Source organism: Amphibalanus amphitrite, unplaced genomic scaffold (assembly GCF_019059575.1).
Source record: "Amphibalanus amphitrite isolate SeventyFive unplaced genomic scaffold, NRLGWU_Aamphi_draft 000025F_arrow, whole genome shotgun sequence".
In the NCBI taxonomy this organism is placed as follows: Eukaryota; Metazoa; Arthropoda; class Thecostraca; order Balanomorpha; family Balanidae; genus Amphibalanus; species Amphibalanus amphitrite.
The window spans coordinates 1110651-1130786 of NW_024881521.1; the positions used below are offsets into that span (position 1 = coordinate 1110651).

At 55.5% G+C, this 20136-nt stretch overlaps 1 protein-coding gene across 4 annotated transcripts in view; it reads left to right on the forward strand.

Annotated features, from left to right (window-relative positions):
* LOC122394054 (kinesin-like protein KIF21A) overlaps positions 1 to 12182 on the forward strand; it is a 54958-nt gene extending 42776 nt beyond the window's left edge. For all 4 annotated transcript variants that reach the window (XM_043390615.1, XM_043390619.1, XM_043390638.1 and 1 more), the window contains 17 exons: positions 64 to 126; positions 1147 to 1341; positions 1719 to 1924; positions 2200 to 2313; positions 2594 to 2717; positions 3021 to 3150; positions 3433 to 3634; positions 3903 to 4067; positions 4413 to 4891; positions 5276 to 5395; positions 6239 to 6347; positions 6723 to 6870; positions 7493 to 7676; positions 7966 to 8127; positions 8755 to 9046; positions 9376 to 9575; positions 11754 to 12182. In XM_043390615.1, the coding sequence (XP_043246550.1) occupies positions 64 to 126; positions 1147 to 1341; positions 1719 to 1924; positions 2200 to 2313; positions 2594 to 2717; positions 3021 to 3150; positions 3433 to 3634; positions 3903 to 4067; positions 4413 to 4891; positions 5276 to 5395; positions 6239 to 6347; positions 6723 to 6870; positions 7493 to 7676; positions 7966 to 8127; positions 8755 to 9046; positions 9376 to 9575; positions 11754 to 11817 (2957 nt within the window). In that variant the 3' untranslated portion in view covers positions 11818 to 12182. The remainder of the gene's footprint in view (positions 1 to 63; positions 127 to 1146; positions 1342 to 1718; positions 1925 to 2199; positions 2314 to 2593; positions 2718 to 3020; positions 3151 to 3432; positions 3635 to 3902; positions 4068 to 4412; positions 4892 to 5275; positions 5396 to 6238; positions 6348 to 6722; positions 6871 to 7492; positions 7677 to 7965; positions 8128 to 8754; positions 9047 to 9375; positions 9576 to 11753) is intronic.
* Positions 12183 to 20136: the final 7954 nt, after the last annotated feature.

Consider the following 20136-nt stretch of genomic DNA (forward strand, 5'->3'; position numbering starts at 1 on the left):
CGTGTCCTGGGGCCGTGTCCTCGGTGTCCGCCGGCCAGTTACTAACGCCACCCGTGTTCCCAGACTCGGACCGAGCCGACTCGGAGCCAGAAGGCTCGGTGGACGGACGCGGCAGCGACGACAAAGGTATAACCGAGCGCAGATGATATCCACCGTCACTGGGCGTCAGGTGGTTTACTCGGGTAGGAGTCAGGGAAGAAGACATAAGGTAGACACAGAAGTAGTTAATTATTGAGCGAGTAGATATAGGAGTTTGGTGGGTACAGAAATTTGTTAAAGGAGTGAGCAATGAGCATAAAGGAAGCGTAAATGTAATCCCAGCCTACCGGTGTCTGTATTCCTTGCAGTCCCTCCAACACCGCGGTAGTGTAGAGAGCGGGCGCCTCGCGTCGTCCCGTAGTTATGGGCCCGTACCACGGACGGTGGGCCGCCCCCGGCGCCGCCCGACCGGCCGCTGACGGGGGCCCGGGCGGCGCTGAGGGATTATCCAATCATGGCTGATGGCCACAGAACGTGCCAGCTGAATTGTTAGTGGCCACGGACCGGGTGTGGTCGGAATAAGTGGAGCTTTTGGGAGAGCAGTGGTGGTGCTCAAAGACCAGGAGCTATGATGGTGATTGGTGGACCATGCATGACAGGTTATCGGTGGCTGGTAACGGGGAATGGGCCTAATAAACCAGGAAACTGACCCGTATTCCTGCTCCCTATCTGATGATCTAAATGCTAATAATATACCCTGAATATAAATGTGCTTTCTTGTGATACGGCGCATGCATATGGATAGTAAAGTTCATCGTTGTTTTAGCGAACTTCCAACCGTTATCTTGGAAGGGACTGCAAGTACAAGGCTTGTCTTACATTCTTGTTTTATTTTTGTTGCAGTATTGCATGCTTTGTTGGAGGCTGAACTGTAAGTTAGGTTGCCTGGTATAACGAAGTTTCAGATAAACGTGCCCGACGGGTAAACTCATATGTCGAACGATCGCTTCGAACGAACGAACGAACGAACGATAAATCGCTTTGTTTATCTCTCAGTTATATTGTGTAACTCGACTATATGTATATTTCGACATCCCCTATATTCTCGTCCCTCTGCTCCTCCTCCTTCCACCAAATCCCCTCTAACCCCTCCCTCTACCCCCGCAGAAAACGAGGACTATAACGAGCAGCTGGCCGAACTCACCTCGGAGATCACAGTCAAACAGCGGCTGATCGAGGAACTGGAGCGGTCCCAGCGGCGCATGGACACCATGAGGCAGCACTACGAGGAGAAACTGTCCCAGCTGAGCGGGAGGATACGAGCGACAGAGCAGGAGCGCGATAAGGTCATCTCCAACATCAGTGAGTGAGGGTCGGTTAATAATGACGGGGTGCGATGGATTAAGGTTTTGATGCAGTAAAATGATGATAGAGGTATGTGAAAAAGGCAGTATGTTGCGGATCTGTGGCTTTATGTTTTGTTGTGTGTGGAATTTTCGCTCACTGGATTTCAGCTAATGGGTGTGGCTATAATTTTGGCGCACAACCTGCGACGGCTATCTCATCTAGGATCTTTTGAAGTTGACGAAAAGTGGCTTACTCAAACTTATCGTTTTGGTTTCTTGTGCGTACAATAGTGGCATCATCCTCAGCTAATCTGGAACCGTTGTATTTGAAACCAACGTCCATTCTCATGTAACACCCCCACCCACGCCCTCACCTGTCCCCCTCTGCCGCAGCGTCCGGCCGTCGCTCCGGCGGCTCCTCAGACGAGGTCCGTAAGGTGAAGGACGACTATGAGAAGCGACTCTCCGAGATGGAGCGGGAGATGAAGAAGCTGCAGTCGGCCAAACGCGAGCACGCCAAACTGGTCCGCTCGCAGGGACAGTACGAGCGGCAGGTCAAAACGCTCAAGAGCGAGGTGACTGAAATGAAGAAGACGAAGGTGGGTTTTAGTTTGTAGACTTCGCGAGTTACGGATTTTATGGACGGGGCAGTTTATTCCATGTACACTTGCACAATATTTGATTAAAAAAATACGGTTTGTAGACAATATTTGGTAACGTAACCCGAGTTGATGTGTCTTTCTTTTGATGTAGTGGTGTTGACCCGCCGCCAAAGTCGACGGCCTCTGAATAGAGCTGCGCCACTTTTCTACGTTTGCCGAATATTAGAATATAATCCACCTTCATTCTTACCCTTTCCCACTCTCGCTCTCAGGTGAAGCTGATGCAGCGAATGAAAGACGACGCCAACAAGATGAAACAGATGGACCTGCAACACCACAGGGCCATGTCGCAGCTGAAAAAGGAGCACAGGAAACACGAAAACACGGTGAGACTACCGCATGACTGTTTTCCTGTGAATTGGAATTAGTCTGGAGTGCAGTGTAACGTTGCAGAATCGAAGCTTATCAACTAGAGTCTTTTCATATTATTACGCCGTAGCCTTTACTGCCTATTTCGCTCGTACTTCTTTCCATCGCCGTGACTTGTAACTGTCCTCTATCATAATGTTAAGTTCAATCCTCTGCAGCAGTCAGTCGTCTCCCTGACCACATCTGACCGCCATTCTCGCCACCTGTCTCACCATCTTCCCGTGTCTGTCTCGTCAGATCAAGTCTCTGGAGGCGGAGAAGAGGATGAAGGACGCGGTACTGAAGCGGAAGCAGGAGGAGATTGTGGCGCTCCGCAGACTCGGGAAGCCCCAGCGCACCCGAAACAGGCTCAGGCTCAAAGGTGTGTGGCGGGGCACTGAGTACCGCGCTTTCCAGTGCGTGATGTCAGTTGTGCTGGCATCCAGAACTTTGCTTTATGTTATTTCACGGAATTCCAGTTCAGTTCCATTTGTTTGAGCGTTTTAATGCGGACAATAGGATCAAAACACTTAAAATGAAAAGATAGTGGCTGACGTAACATCTGCTGATCCTCTTAGAGGCAAGTTCTCATAACACCTCGGTTTCTTTTCTGTCAGAACATGTCACTTAATCAAGCCCATCAGCAAATAGAGCGTGTCTCAGTATCCGCTATTATCTTCCTCAGGCAGCGCCGACACGACCAAGCCGTTCTCGCCGGCCGCCGCCAAGAAGAAGTGGCAGTCGCTGGAAAAGACCATCAACCAGCTGGCGCTGAACAAACAGGCCGTGGCCAGCATGGAGAGGGAGATGGAACGGTCAGTAGCACTCTGATACTCTGGGAATCGTCTGTGAGATTGACCCGAGTCGAGGCTAGGGAGAAAATTTAGATCGCAACTACATGTAGATTACATTACAACTCTTTGTAGGTCAGGGTTGTAACTCTTAGGTAATGAACTTTAGAACTTGCCCTAGCTTTTCTATCGTAGTAGTCGTTTCGTGCTTAAATACGCAAGAATAAAAGTGTTTATACTTATTTTCATAGGCAATAGCTCGGTTCCATGACACTGTGTCCGTCCGCCCGTCCGTCGTTCGCACAGGCACCTGAAGGAGCGCGAGTCCCTGCGCCGTCGCCTGGCGCGGGTGATGAAGCAGCGCGATAAGGTGCTGCTGGCCGGCTGCACGCAGCAACAGATGCTGGAGCTCGAGGAGACCATCGAGGGCATCCGCGCCAACATGGACTACATCAACGACAGCATCAACGAGTGCCAGACGGGCATCATGGCCATGGAGGAGTCCAAGGCGAGTGCGACCAGTCGTGAGAGTTTGACACTTGTTTTCTTCTGTGGTGCCTCACGGCCCCGAATTGCTTAGTAATAAAACGATAACATATTTATGTAGTCATATGCATAAATCTGTTGCATATCCTGTCAATTGCAGCACCTTATCTGAACATCCCAATTTAGGTTGTCAGCTGCACAGCCAGCTGCAGCCACCGTGACAAGGTCAAGAGGACAGCGACCTAACGGTATACGCCCCTGACATCTGTCCTGTGACCTGTCATCTTCAGGAGGACCTGCCGATCCAGGACCCTGCCCAGCTGGTTCGTAACATGCAGGACCAGGAGGAGATGGAGTACCTCCTGGAGAAGCTCATCTCGATGACCATCCACCAGAGCTGCGTGGCCGCGCAGCACGAGGCCACCGCCAAAGATACCGAGGTCAAAATGGAACAGGTGAGAAAATAGCGACAACTCGCACTCTAGCACAGGAAGGTTAACCTGGAGTCGCACGATAGCAAAAACTGTAGGTGGTTGGGGGGGATGCTCAGTCGACAGGTTGATGTCAAATCCCAATCTTCAGCCCAAATGACTGGTGAGTTAACTGGCATTTATGCATGGCCCTGAATGAAAAAAGAAGGATGTTGAATAGCGATCTCTGCTAAAAATGCTGATACATTTGTGGTGCTTGTGGCATGACTCTCTCTTCCAGTTCGGCACAGATGAAGCAGACGGGTATCGTTCAATAGATGTCAGGGATGGCTGTATGGAGTGTGACGCTATCTCTCCCTCGGTCGTCAGATGGAGCAGACGGGCATCGTTCAGCAGCAGCTGCTGCAGCACCTGCTGACCGAGGAGGGCGGCCTGGACGCCACCGTTCTCTCCCTGATCGCCGAGGCCGGGCAGCAGGAGCCCAGTGACGGCTCCGTCTCGGACGGGGAGGCCGCCGACCAGCCGCCGGCCTGGGCCGCGCCCGCTCCGGCCCGTGACAAGGCCCGGCGAAAAACCACCACCACCCAGGAGCTGCTGTACTCGAACGGCGGCGGCAGCGGCGACCCGTCCCCTGCCGGCTCTCCGGCGGCTCAGGAGGGCCGCGGGGGACGATCCAGTGGCGGCGGGGACGCTGACGGGCGGCTGGCCATGCCGCCCCCGCCCGCGCAGACAGCCGTACCGCCGGCGTTCACCCGGTCTCTGCCGCAGCCGCCGGCCGCCCCGCCCGTCTTCTCACGGTCTCTGAGTCACACGGTGTCCGGAAATGACACGGTGTCCGGATCGAGCAGGTGGGTGGAAGATAAGGTCCTTTCTCAATCCATGTCCACTCCCCAGTTAACTGAACTGACGTGTGTTCAATGTTTAATACAGTTGTGTGTTCTCAATACTGATATGCAAATATTTTGTGCCATTCTCAGGTATTTTCTACTAAGAATAGTGTCTCACCAAGAGGTCTAATAAAACTCGGGACTTTTTTGGCCTCCTAGATTTACACACAATAACCGTGATTCTTTTGATCGCTCATCTTTTGCCGCTTTGCCGTCATTTTAGCCCCTCTAACGCCCCTAACCACCTGTTTATAACTCCCCCTCCGTTCTGTGACCCTACCCCGGCGCGGTGTGCGGTGTACGGGATTTGTAGCGGGGTTGGGGCTCTCCCCCTGTATGTGACAGGACATTTGGCCGCCCCGACCCGCGCCCCTCTCCGCTGCTCGGTCGGCGAGCGTACAAGGACTCGCTGTCGCCGCGGCTGGCGCGACGCCATGTGACCATTACTAACAACACCTTCAGACCGTGAGTATTATCTGTGGGAGGGACGGGGAGGCAGTGCGCCTTAACGGTGGTCCATTCCAGGTGTCATCTGCTATATTGGCTGGGATAAGGGGCTGATGGATTTGACTGAAATTGCTGAGTTTCGAGGTCAACTCAGTTTAATGTCAAGGCATAGATTTTACGTACCAATCACTTTGATAGAAAGTCGTATTAAAATAGTTCACTGTATTTGATTAAAGTTTGGTGGGCGCTATCAGTCACGGCAGTCACTTAATTTTACTTGGCTGGGCTGGGCTGTCTCATTTTTTCCACCGGGTGTCGGCTGTAATTTGTTTTCTTTAATATGAAATAAGTGATAAACGCTGACTTTATTTCCAACCAACACGCTCAGTTAATGTTCGGTGGTATCCTAGCACTGCTGCTGATCAGACTAAACTTGATCCGTCAGGTCCCCAGCTCTGGGAACAGCTGCGATGTGGCCCCTCCCTGTATTTGATTATTCTGTCCGGACCCGCCCTGCCCCCAGCTCGTAGACGAGTGGCATTACCCCTCCCGGCTCTTCGGTTTGTAATTCTGACCCTCCCTGTCTCGCCCCCAGCTCTGAAACCAGCGCTGTGACACCTCCCGGCTCCCCGGCCTCGTACCGCCGTCAGATGTGTAACCCAACCCTTCCCGTCCCCAGCTCTGAGACCAGCGCTGTGACCCCGCCCGGCTCCCCGGCCTCGTACCGCCGTCAGATGTGTATTGTGTAACCCAACCCTTCCCGCCCGCAGTTCTGAGACCAGCGCTGTGACACCTCCCGGGTCTCCGGCCTCGTACCGCCGTCAGATGTGTATTGTGTAACCCAACCCTTCCCGCCCGCAGTTCTGAGACCAGCGCTGTGACCCCGCCCGGCTCCCCGGCCTCGTACCGCCGTCAGGCGTCCCGCGAGGAGAACGTGTTCCACCGGCTCACCTCCACAGGACCGGCACAGGTAACTGACAGGGGCTGCTTCTGACGGATGCAGCTAACTTATACTGAAGAATGAGAGGGTCAGGTAGCTGACAGTGGCTTGGGGAGGATGGTGCTCTTTTGCTTTGCGCGGAATTAATACGAGATATGTGACTAAGTTACTGTAGTTCGGAATTTATGTTCTTGTCGATGTCTGCCTACTGTCTGTATGTCGTCGCTTCTGAATATCGTTGGTTGTTGCGTATCGCTTTGTCCCAGACGGACGACAGGATTAAACTGATCCTTTGCGGCCAATTACGGTACCCACCCCCTAGTATGCTGGACGATCACTCGGGTTCTCACTACCGTGTCCAGTCCTTGACGGAATCGTACGTCTCACTACTACGTTCGTCCCCAGGAGGAGTCTCACGAGGTGGGCGTCATCACGCCATACCAGGGCCGGGCCGGCCGCGCCCCGCTCGTCTGCTCTCACGTGGCCGAGGGACACACCAAGGCGGTGTTGTCAGTGTGTGCCACCGATGACATGATGCTGTCTGGATCAAAAGGTGAGCGAGTGGTAGATACGGCGGGAGGCCTGGGAATGAATGAATCGGGACACCCTGAAAGACTGTATGTAGATGGGGAACTGTTTTTGGATGGTCAGTTACTTACCGTCTCTGGCAATTTTAAGTCATTACGAGCTTGGGGTCGTTAGTGCACTCTTTGGCAGTCTGTCCCGTTACAGACGGGACAGACTGCCGTGAACCGACACCGACACCGACACCGACACCGACAGACGTACGGTGAAGGTGTGGGACCTGGGGTCAGTAATACACTCTCTGACAATATCTCCGTTACAGACCGGACGGTGAAGGTGTGGGACCTGGGGTCGTTAGTACACCCTCTGACAATATATCTGTTACAGACCGGACGGTGAAGGTGTAGGACCTGGGGTCGTTGGTACACCCTCTAACAATGTGTCCCGTTACAGACCGGACGGTGAAGGTGTGGGACCTGGGGTCAGTAATACACTCTCTGACATTACCTCCGTTACATATCGTACGGTGAAGGTGTATGGTCTGGGGTCGTTGGTACACCCTCTGACAGTATGTCCGTTACAGACCGTACGGTGAAGGTGTGGGACCTAGACTGTCGCTGGTACACTCTCTAACATTGCCTCCGTTACAGACCGTACGGTGAAGGTGTGGGACCTGGCCACCGGCCGCCAAGTGCAGCTCCTCACGGGCCACCCCAATAACGTGGTGTGTGTCCGGTACTCGGAGGCCGCCCAGATGGCCTTCAGTGTGTCATCCGCCTTTGTCAAGGTCTGGGACCTACGGCAGGGCGGCGCACAGTGCATCAAAACGCTCAGGTGAGTGGTCAAAATATTTGCGCCTTGAACTTTGAAGACAATATGATGGTGCGTGTTTTTTTTACGTGACCGTTATTATTTGCTTAGTGTTTCTCCAGAAAGCCAGCCTCATTTTGTATTACTTGGATGCAATAAAACTTCTTTTTCCATATTCGTCTGTTCGTCAGTCTTTTGACCGTTTATCATAGTCGAGTGTCGGTTCATTGCAGCTCGTCGGCTCTCGCCTTTGTGCCGCGTCGGTTCAGTTCAGTTCCCCGATCACTCACCATACCCTGTCGGTTCATTACAGCTCCTCGGGCCTCACCTCTGCGACTGTGGCCGTCTCCACGCCGTCCCGAACGCTGCAGATGCCTCAGGGAGAGTCACAGATCAACGACGTGTGTGTGAGCGGCAGCGGCCTGGCGCTGTACACGGCCAGCCAGAGCACGGTCAGGATGTGGGACCTCAGAAAGTGAGTCGGATGGGGCTGTGGGTAGTGGGACCTCAGAAAGTGAGTTGGAGGGGATGTGGGTCATGGGACCTCAGAAAGTGAGTCGGAGGGGATGTGGGTCATGGGACCTCAGAAAGTGAGTTGGAGGGAATGTGGGTCATGGGACCTCAGAAAGTGAGTTGGAGGGAATGTGGGTCATGGGACCTCAGAAAGTGAGTTGGAGGGAATGTGGGTCATGGGACCTCAGAAAGTGAGTCGGAGGGGAATGTGGGACCTTAAAAAGTGAGTTGGAAGAGAATCAGTTGGGGGATCAGGAAGTGAGTCAGGGAATATGGGGAGTGGGGATTCCAGGAAGCGAGTCGGACTAGGAAGGGATGTCGGGAAAGTAGTGAATGAGAGTGAAGTGGGGGATCTTGGTGTTAGTGGGGCTTTTGGGTCCTAAAGTAAGTAGCTGTACTTTCACTCTGACAATGGAGGGATGTAACTCGGCACAGTATTGGAATCGGAGGGTCTTTAATGTGCATTTGTTCCGCCTGCACTCGGGTAGTCGGCTGCAGCTGTGCTGTTTCCGGCTGTATGAATAACTTCGCTACCTAACTCCCTAGGTTCCAGACGTGTTCCTAACCTCTTCATCTATTTCTCCGGCAGGTTCCACAGCGTGGGTAAGCTGAGCGGCGGCCACCAGGCGGCCATCATGTGTCTGGCCGTGGACCGGCGGCGCGGCGGAGACCTCGTCCTCACCGGATCCAAGGACCACTACATCAAGGGCTTCGAGGTGCCCGACGACACAAACGGCATCGTCCAGCAGAGTCTGAGCCTGGACCCGCCGCACTATGACGGCATCCAGTGCCTGGTGGTGGCCGACGGCGACACCCTCTTCTCCGGGTCCCGAGACGCGTGCATCAAACAGTGGGACCTGCGGCGACAGACGCTGCTCCAGGTAGGGACTGTACAGCGCGGCACGAGTAACCGGTGTGGAAGGCGTTTAACGTTAGTATCGACGTGCGTCAGAGACAGAAAAATATTTGAGTGGGGAGTATATTTATTCCTGTGTTGCGTCTGCGTGATTATTCACCTTTTACCTCAAAGTAATGAATGATTCCGGAAACTATCAAACTTCAAAAGCTTCTTTGTTAAAATAATTATTAATTGTGGCTTTATCCACTGATTTCTCTCGATAAATCTAAGCTATAACATCCCACTCCTCAGAGCGTCAGTAACGCGAACCGGGACTGGATCTGTACCTGACCCTCTCCTCCCTCTCATCAGAGCGTCAGTAACGCGCACCGTGACTGGATCTGCGGCCTGAGTCTGGCGCCGGGCGGCCAGGCGCTCCTCTCCGGATGCCGTGGCGGCGTGGTCAAACTGTGGAGTGTGGACGGGTGTCAGCCCCTCGGCGAGCTGAAGGCTCACAACTCGCAGATCAATGCCATTGCCGCCAACCAGTCGCACGTCTTCACGGCCGCCAAGTGAGTATGACGGAGTGGAAGTTTTGGGGCGTTGGTGGATGGTGGGGTGGGGGAGTGATTGGTGATGATGTACGGGTATGGAAGTAAATAGAAGCAGCTGACTCTCCCTGACTGAATTTTACAGTAGGCTGTAAATGTAGCAGATCGATAAACTCTGGAATGCTGATGCTGTTGCAGTTGTTTTCTGACGGCTCCCTATGTTCACTTTCAGTGTGTTATGAGCGGTCGGTTCCAGTGTGTGCTAACGGGATTATGTTTGTGCGCTGCTGCTCTGTGTTATAACTAATTATCATGTCAGTGCTACTTTAGTGTGCAGACAGCCGCGTATAACCGTAGACTGTATGGTAACCGACTGTCTGTCAATTACGAGCATAGTACCTGTGACTGATCGTCTCTTACTGATAGCGCGACTGTGCCCATAGAACTGTGTGACTGACGCTCTCCCCTTTGTCATTTTGTAACTGTATGCTCCAGTCAGTTGAGTTGTCCCGGGCAGTGTCCACTGTAGTAACTACACTAACGCTGGTGACAGGTGTGTGTCTGACGGGCAATAGGGACTGGCAGCAGGCTGAGGCTCCTCTTCAGAGTGCCAGTGGGCCTTGGGCAGTCACTACCGACTCTTCAGTGCTTGTGCGACCCTCCAGTCAAGTGAAGGCTCCTCTCCCTCTCTGACTCCTCCCCTATGGACCCTACAGCGGCGGCGAGGTGTCGCTGTGGCGGCTGGCCGCCGGCGCCGTGCTCCCACCCTCCCCTCTCTGACTCCTCCCCTCTCCGGTGTGACAGCGGCGGCGAGGTGTCGCTGTGGCGGCTGGCCGCCGGAGCCGTACCCCCCACCCTCCCTTCCCCTCTCTGACTCCTCCCCTCCCGACCCCACAGCGGCGGCGAGGTATCGCTGTGGCGGCTGGCCGCCGGAGCCGTGCTCCCCACCCTCCCCTCCCCGTCTAACCCTCTCCCCTGCTGACCCCACAGCGGGGGCGAGGTGTCGCTGTGGCGGCTGGCCGCCGGCGCCGTGCTCCCACCCTCCCCTCTCTGACTCCTCCCCTCTCCGGTGTGACAGCGGCGGCGAGGTGTCGCTGTGGCGGCTGGCCACCGGCGCCGTGCCCGCCCACCTCTGCTCCGCCATGACGCGGTCTACGGGCCGCGTGTTCTCGCTGGCCGTATAGCCCCTCCGGCCGCCGCCGCGCGCCCTCCTCCTGCTGGCCGCGCTGGCAGTCGCAGCTTACGCCGCCGCCGCCGTGTGGCGCCACTGTGCCGCCGCGCGTCACCAGCACCAGACCGAGCACGACCCCGACCCGTCCTAGCTTTGTCGACCATACCTAGACACACGGCTGAAACCACCCCGACCTGCCCACCTATCCGTGCTTCTATCCTCAGGATACTGAAATCCTTCTCCTACAAGCTGCAACCCCCCTCCGGGCTGGACAGGCAATTTTATCTCATGCGGGCTGCTCCCTTGGAGCGGCACCGCTGCTCCTGAGGGAGCGCACCCCGTAGCCGGGTGCAGTGAGTGCCTTGGGGCTGGGTGGCCTGTCCTCTGGACGGGCTCAGCCCCGGCGACTCACTAGGGTGCCTGCCCAGACCAATGTCTCCCCCTAATTCCTATCATCCTTCCGGCTCTGCAATGGTCTTGTCGACCGAAAGGGCCTAACCTTACAAAACAAAACAAACAAACAAACCGACCTGCCCGGATCTGACCACTGGCTGCCCTGATCATCTGATGCACCTGCCGACCAGCCTTATCTTGCCCGCTTTATGTGGTCCTAGCTTGTTCAATGTTGGTTGGTATGTGTTGTCCTTGTTTGCGTTAATTTGTGCTGCTTGATTGGTTGTTACGTGTTATAAACCCTTGGCGAGCACCGACACTCCAGTTATATCGGAGAGGGCTCGGTTTACAACGTTACTCGTTACAGCATAAGCATTTGATTGCATACATCGTTCGCAATTTGTCCTGTGATTTGTCTGTTTGAAGCATTTCACTGATTGTTGACAACCTTTTTTATGCATGAACTTGTCATTCGCCCCGTATCTCGTGTACCATTTTACAGCTCTGCACCGGCTGCGCCCCATGACTGCACTGCCAGTGCATGTCGACTGACCCGCACGCTCTGTGCCCTCCACTGACCCCGGCTGACCTCTGTGTGACCTTTGTGTGACCCTGCCTGCCCGCGCTCTGCACAGTGACCACACGGTCGGCCTGTGGCGGCTCAGAAACTCGCCGGATGCCGACGGCGATCCTGCGTAGCCAGTCAGTACAAACGACGTCAGCGTCATTTATAGCGGCGCTAGTTACCGGCTCCGCCCAGAGATGGCGCGCGCGTCGGCGGCGGTGGCCGATCGGAGTCGACAGTGATGCGATTATGTTGGATGGGAAGTTAGTGTGAGTTGTGTGCATGGCCGTGATGAAAGTCGATCGAGTGTCGAATGTCAACCCGCTAACAAGATTCGGCTGTGATGATGATGGCGGTTTTCCTAACGGCAGTAGAATGCAGATTAACTTATTTTTTAACGTGTGCGCAGTAACCCTGATGTCAACATTCCATTTTTGTTGAGTCGTTTTATTGTCGTTGCTTGTTTTCTATTCAGAAATAAACGATCTGATTAGACTTGTTTGTTTTTAAAAATCTGCGTTGTAGACCAATGCATGAGGAGTGTGGTTCTCCTTTCTGAGCAACGATGCCGGCCCGGGCTCAAATATATCGTGACATATCTTCGGCCTCCTACGTTTTTGCATCAGAGTCTTGAGTACGAACTGCGAAGCACTCTGCTAGCCTAATTACTACCGTAATAGCAAAATGCAGGGATGCGTAACGATCATTTAGCCTTCATCGCCCGAGCAATTTAACAACTCTGATGCACATAAGTCATATGTTTGACAGCTTAAATACAGTTCGACAGTATTAACCCTTATTTGAACGTACAGTAATTGTGCCCGGGACTGTATGGTGGCGGTCACTTGGGTCACGCGTGGAGAGATTTACGCGTGACCCAAGGGGACGCACGCCCACTCCTGCCGTACACAAAATCTTCGTGCATTCCATTCCTTTGGAAGGGTGATGTTTTTACGTGACATGAGCAACAGCATTTTAGTCCAATATTCTGTTTCACCTCATATCCCGTTTATCCGTAAAATAAATTGCCACCGTCACCGTCATACCCAAAACATTACCGGGTTTCTCTAAATCTGCCTCCTTCAGATGGGGACGGACATCCACAAACAAAGTCCTCCGACCCAGTGCCCTGTCCCCGCCCTCAACTGTCGCCATTTTCCGATCATCAGCGATCCCCAGTGGTGCGACTGTCATCGCCGGTAATTGGTCCGTCACTCGGTCCGCCAGAGGACGTCACTCCGACGCGTCACTCCGAGGTAGCGGGAGAGACAGAGACGCTATGTCACTTCTGATGGCTTCACGCTGAGACAGTTGAGAGGAACAGAGATTTGATGGTTTTTCGATTAGATAAAGGAGCGGAAAATGGAACGACTTCAGACAAAATTTCGGGACAGTTGATTGAATTGAATGAATTCAGACCAAAATCATACAGAAAATTTATGGTAGCAAGTGAGTTCGAGCGGGTAACTAGAAGAGAAGTTTTTTAAATCGCCCATAGCTTAATTTCTCCATAGCGAAGCTCGTCCGGTAATACTTGCCGGCGCCAGCCAGCCCTCATCCGTCACAGTTGATCTGGATCTCGGTGACCGTCGTAAACGGTTCAACCTGTGCTGGTCCGCCTGTTCCATCTGAGACGGCGGACATTTGTGGCCGCCCTGAGGAACAGATGACACCCGATCCTGTTAGGTCTTCTTGGTGCTGAGAAATGCCACATGGAACCGGCTACGTGTATTGGCGGTTCACAATATAAACCAAAGAAGGAGCACAGACATGTTCGGACTCAGCCCGGCCAGAATCAATCCATCGACCCTGTTCATTCATACAAATCCAAAGTCGTAACCATGGAAACGGTAAACACGTGAAATAATATGCGAGGTCCAACACCATGGCAAATGCCAATACAATAACGTCTCCCGACTAACTAGGAAACCTCACATCTCCCCCCGGGTCGACCGGTAGGTCTTCAGCTCCGGGTCGACCTGTAACCTCCCCGGGGGCTGACGCCGTCGGCCGGTGCGCCGCGGTGCCATTGTCTCCGGCGGCATCTCCGAGAACCGCACCGTCTTTCGAGTTGGGGCGGGCGTCCCGTCCTTGTTGTCTCTGCGGGCCAGACCTCCTCGTGTTGCGATGATTGGGCGGTAGGGGCGGATGAACCTCCTGTTACGCCACAAGATACGGCCGCTCGGCGTCTTGACGAGGTAGTCTCGGCGGCGTCCGATGCCCACCACGAGTCCCATCTTGTCCCACAGGCCCGTGGTCGAGTCCTGGACGGAGACGTGCGCGCCGATGCGCAGTGGCCGCAATGGCTTGGCTCGCTCGTTGTACGCTTCTTCCGCTTTCTTCTGTCTCTCCTCTCCCTTTCGGTCGCAGTCTTCTGCGGCCTTCTGCCAGACTTTGTCGAAGGCTCGACGATGCATCGGGACTGCCGACCGCACTGGATGCCCATACAGAATTTGGGCGGGAGAGCGTCCGTCTGCCCCAGGTGTATTTCTGATCTCCAGGATGCCTCGAGCGAACTCGTCACAGTCCGTGTTCCCAGCCACCGACGTCTTCTGCAGGAGGCGTTTGACGAGCTTGACTGCGGCCTCGGCGTGGCCGTTCGACTGTGGATAGTGAGGGCTTGAGAGCACGTGCTCGACCCCCCAGCGTTTCAGGAAGTCCCTCGTGTGATGCGCAGAGAACTGTGGCCCTCCGTCGCTTCTCAGAATGTTTGGCACGCCTGTGGAAGAGAAAATCTCGCGCAGGTAGCGGACGAGAGTTCGTGATGTTGCTTCCCATTTGCAGGAGACGACGATTGGCCAGCCAGAGAGTCGGTCGGCGTACACGAGGAATGTCTTCCCTGCGTGCTGGAAGAAATCCGCCGATACCGACTGGAACACCCTCGTCGGCAGAGGGTCGGTCATGAGCGGCTCCTTCGGAAGGCTGGGTAGCCGCTCGTGACAGAGCTGGCATGATGTCACGAGGTTGTCGATTTCTTGACAGATGTTGGGCCAAAAGACGGACTGCCTGGCGCGCCGCTTCGTCCGGGCCACGCCTTGATGGCTGTCGTGGAGACGGTCCAGCACTTCTCGTCGGAGACTGTGCGGAATGATCAGTCTGGCCCCGCAGACGAGGAGTCCGTCGTCCACGGAAAGTCGCTCGCGGACGCTCCAGTAGGGGTGAATCACGCTGGAGAGGTCCGCCTTGTGATCAGGAAACCCGTGCAGGACTACATCTGTCAGCTTTTGGTAGGTCTCGTCCGTTCTGGCGGCCTCCCTGATCTTGTCTAGAATGACGTCACGAAATGGTGGACCTTCTCCGTCGTCGTCTTCGCCGTTCCTGATGTGTGCCAGCAGGACGCTGCGCGTCTGGTGTGCCACTTCGTGCTCTGCTTCTTCGTCCTCGGGACTCGGGTGGTCCACCGGTGCTCTTGATAGTGCGTCTGGGAGTTGATGCGTCTTGCCAGCTTTCCACACTGCTGTGAAGCTGTAGGACATGAGTTTTTCCCGCAGTCGCTGGAGCCTTGGGTTCTCTATCTCTGGCAGAGACTTGGTGTTCAGGATGGGAACCAGAGGTCTGTGGTCGGTGATGAGTCTGAACTCCGGCATCCCGGCCAGGTAGACGTGGCACTTGCGCACTGCCCACGTTACTGCCAGCATCTCGAGCTCCACTACAGCGTACCGTGACTCGACGTCAGTGAGAAATCTGGAGCCACACTGCACTAGCTTCCAGTCCTGACCGTGACGCTGCAGCAGCGCGTAGCCCAAACCTTTGAGTCGCGAGGCGTCTGTGTGGACTGTTGTTGGCAGCGATGGGTCGAAGTAAGCCAGGATCGGTGGCTCGATGAGCGTTGCTTTGACGGCTTCAAACGCTGCCTGGTGTACTGTAGTCCATGCCCAGTGGTTGCGGGGTCTTAGCAGGTCTCGCAGAGGCTCGGCCGTTCTGGCTGTGTCCGTTGAGAACGCTCCGAGCTGGTTCACTAGTCCCATGAAGCTTCTCAGGTCGGTGAGATTCTCTGGGGTCGGGAAGTCGGCTATCGCCCGCACCTTGCGCTGGTCTGCCGTGTAGCCGTCAGGACTGATGACGTATCCGCAGAAGTCCAGCGTCTCGGCGGCAAACGTCACCTTCGCCGGGTTCAGGGTGATTCCGTGGCTGTCGCACCGCTGGAGGATCTGGATAACATGCTGGAGGTGGTTTGAGTAGTCGTCGTCAAATGCCAGGATGTCATCTACCACCTTGCTCGTTCTCGGCACGCCAGCTAGTGCTGTGTCTCCGCGCCGTCCGTACTCGTCACCGGACGTGCAGAGGCCCATGACGGCGCGCTTGAACCTGAAGCGCCCCCAGGGTGTTATAAAACACGTCAGGTCTTGGTCCTCCTCTGCGATCGGGATCTGAAAGTACCCTGACTTCGCGTCCAACTTCGTGAAAAATCGGCTGCCTTGCTCGATTCCGGTGACGGCATCGTGAGGAGTGGTGACAGGATGGGCTCCACGTCGGACGTAGAGGTTGAGTTTGGTCAGATCCACGCACATCCGCACGGAAGTCTTGCCGCCGCTTCCGTCTGTCGGCGGCTTCGGTACCGGAACCATCGGGTGACACCACTCGGTCGGGTGGGACACGGGCATGATGACGTCTTGTGCGATCAGATCGTCCAGCTGGCGCTTGATGTCGTCTTTCCATGCGTGCGGGATGTTTCTGGCGGCTGTCACCGCGTACGGGCGAGCATCTGGCTTTAGTTCGATCCGCATTGGGCCGCCTGCCATCTCTCGTAGTGGTGGCTGAGTGTTGAACACCATCGGGAACGCCTTCTTCAGAGCGTCTAGATGCTCCTGCCTCTGTGCTGGAGTCGGATCACCTTTCCTTGGATCCCATGTGGGGAGAGATGAGTCGCCATCCACCGCCGTGTGAGAGCGCGCCGTTACCGGCGCTGCTGTCGTGTGCCCGGTAGCAGGAGGCGACGTTCCGGTTGCTTCCGTGATGCCGTAGATCTGCTTCGGAAAGTCCGGCGAGATTATCCCCAGGGCGATGGCGTCGTACCATGAGAGGAGGGCTGCCTGGAGACCCGGTATGACGGTTACGGTGGTGGACGTTTGGCGCTGTCCCATGGTGAGTGTGCACTGGAGCGAGCCGGCACACTTCAACTGGTGTCCTCCAGCGGCCAGGAGCCGGTCTGCCGGCTGTGTCAGATGTGCTGTGTCGATGCCAATCCGCTCTGCTTCTCTGGAGCCGATGACAGAGACTTCGGCTCCAGTGTCTGGCGTCCACAGTAGTGATCCCTGTCCACGCTGATGACTAACCAGGAGGGAGACTTGTGGTGTTTTCTTTGCTGTGACGCCTAGGATTTGCACGCCGTTCAGGTGGGGTCCGTCAGATGTCTGGCTGTCTTCAGAGCCTGACCGCGTGTGCCTCCGCCTAGATCTCCTGCAGACGGATGTGTAGTGCCCTTTGATGCCGCATGATCGGCACGTGGTGCCTCTGGCAGGGCAGGAGGCTAGCTGCTCCTTGGTGTGCCATGGTCCGTCGCAGTAGCCGCATCGCCTGCCACGGCTGGCAGATCGGTAGTCCCGTCGGTCGTTATCATAGCCTCTCTCCCGGTTGTCCTGGCCGTCCCGTCCGTACCGGCCTTCTCGGTACGTGTCTCGGGCGTCTGGACCGTGACTCCGGCCGGCTCTGCTGTCCCGGCTTCGTCGCTGCCGGTAGGCGGACACGGGGCGAGCGTGACTACCACGGATCGCTTCACTGTCCTGCGTCGCGTTTTCTCTTGCCCGACAGATGTCGATCGTTTTTTGCAGTGTCAATGACGATTCGGCGAGGAGGAGTCGCACTGTTTCCTCACATCTGATGCCCGTCACGATCCTGTCTCGGAGCCGGTCGTCTGCGCAGTGGACGCAGAAGTCGCAGAACTCTGCCAGTTCCTTTAAGGCCATTACATACTCGTCGAATGGCTCGCCGTCTGCTTGCTGTCTGGTATGGAACTCTTTTCTGTCGACGATGACGTTCCTTTGGCTCCTGAGGTGACTTTCCATCTTTGTTAGCAGAGTGTCGATAGGTGTGGCGTCTGTCACGTCCAGCGAGTAGCGTATTACACGCGTCCATTCGTCGTCAAGGAGTGTTAATAAGGCCGCCCGCTGTTCAGGGATGTCGAGGGAGTCGAGGCCAGTGAGAAGACGGTAGCCTTTATACTTCTCACGCCATGACGAGAACTCTCTGAGGCTGGCCGAACAGACCAGACGCGGCGCTGGAGTGGCTGACGGCGGCAGGCGGGGTCTGCTGTTCGTGGTGTCCGATGTCTGGGAGTCGTCACCGTCTCCCGACGCGCTCCCTTGTCTGCCTCGTAGAGCCTGGGTGACGAGATCGGCCATCCGCTGCTCCCGCTGGTTGGCGGCCTCAGCCTGGTCCTTCAGCAGGCTGGTGAGACTGGCGATTGCAGCGGCGAATTCTTCTCCTGCAGACATCACGCTAAAAAATTCCTGCCTCCCCGAGATTCGAACTCGGTACCCACGCGTGAAAGCCGGGCACGCTAATCGCTAGACCATCGAGGCACTTGTAACCGAGTGGCGTATATTGTCTGCTATATCAACTCCAGTGTGTTCCGGCTGCGCTAGCGATCCTTTCGAGAGTAAGCACGGTACACAATGCGGCATTACAAATTCAGACATGCGATTTCACCTCACGATTGAACTTCCGCTGGCCACGACCGCAGTGAATGTCAATGTGTAACTCACGGCGATGAAGTGTCGGCCGTCGTAGAGAGGTAGGTGATGCCGATGTCGTTCTTGATTTGTGGTCGGGAGTCTTGGCTCAGCTTACCGACCGCGCCATGTTAGGTCTTCTTGGTGTTGAGAAATGCCACATGGAACCGGCTACGTGTATTGGCGGTTCACAATATAAACCAAAGAAGGAGCACAGACATGTTCGGACTCAGCCCGGCCAGAATCAATCCATCGACCCTGTTCATTCATACAAATCCAAAGTCGTAACCATGGAAACGGTAAACACGTGAAATAATATGCGAGGTCCAACACCATGGCAAATGCCAATACAATAACGTCTCCCGACTAACTAGGAAACCTCACAGATCCCATCTCATCACAGACACCGGTCGAGAAATCCCCGACGCAGAGGGGCAGAGTCGTCACTACAGCGCGTGGGTCGATCTGAGCACCATTACCATACAGATGAGCGGCCGGCTAGGGCCGGCGGTGGACCCCTGGTGCTCCATCAGGCCCATGGCTGTGGGTAATGCCTCTGATACAATCAGTGAGAGCCCGTCACGGCGCGACCTTCTAATGCCTGTCTGACCTCCGAGCGTACCCCAAGTCGTAGCCGGTCAGCTTTCAACACGTAGACACAACATATCCGGGGACTATCTGCCCCGGACAGACTGCTGACAAATACACATGGACGCTGCTTCAGTCAGGAAACGTCCATGGTCGGAACGCCCGGCGGCCGACTCATAACACAATCACCGACACAAACCACCGGTCCAGCGCGTTCCAGGCGCTTTGTTTCCGTTCAGTTGTTCCCTCAGTCAACACGGCTGCAGCTGTTTGTCGTCGACCGGACGACCACAGCTGAATGCCTGCCCACGATGTTTACCTCAGGGCAATTGTTCGGCTTCCTGCGCGGTTGTAACGCTCGTGCAGCGAACAAAGTGCCCGCGAGCGAGCCGGCCACGCATGTGCGTGAGGCCGTGAGGGCGCGGCACGTCTGCTGAGCGGTGCCAGCGGCGGTGACGGCGTCTGGGGGCGGGGCTTTCATTAGCTGGAACAATGGCTGGGCGCAGGCCGAGGTCAGGAGAAATGGAACGCGCTGAACACCTGCCTAAACAATCCATAACTAGCGGGCGAAGATGGCACTCAGGTCGATGTTTTAACCACATATGGTCGGTGTGTTGTAAAAAAGGTCATTTGGGTAGCCTTTTAGCTTAATAGCACGCTGTCAGTTCCACTCTTCTTATCTGCTAATTCATCACGACCATTGTCATTTCCAAGCTGTCTCGATCTGCCAATAAAACAGCCACTGACACGCCTATCTGTGCGCGATCACCACCCGCCCTCCGGCCGCTCGTACCGCAGACCGCAGTCTGGACTCGTGATTAGCGCCACCCCATTACTGTCTTAGATTGACCGGAGTCTCTGGTCAGAACGTTCAGCTCATCAGCGTCCCCCTCTGCTGATTTCTCCCCGGGAGAGGACGGCCATCGTTAGAGGCACGCGCCCTCCCTGCAGTGCACCCCTGCACTGCACCGTGCACCCTGCAGCCTTCCAGTGTGTCCGGCAGCCCACCAACACGGGGACAAAGCAGCGAGCGGGCGGGGCGCTCGTGCGTGCCGGACTCCCAACGAAGGGTTAGTGAGCAGGATGACTGGACGAGAATTGAACAGCGGTGCCCGCGGTGGACGAACCGCATAGCTAAGCGTAGGGTGGACAGGAGACGGGCTCCACAGGATGTGACGGAGCATCACTGATTGG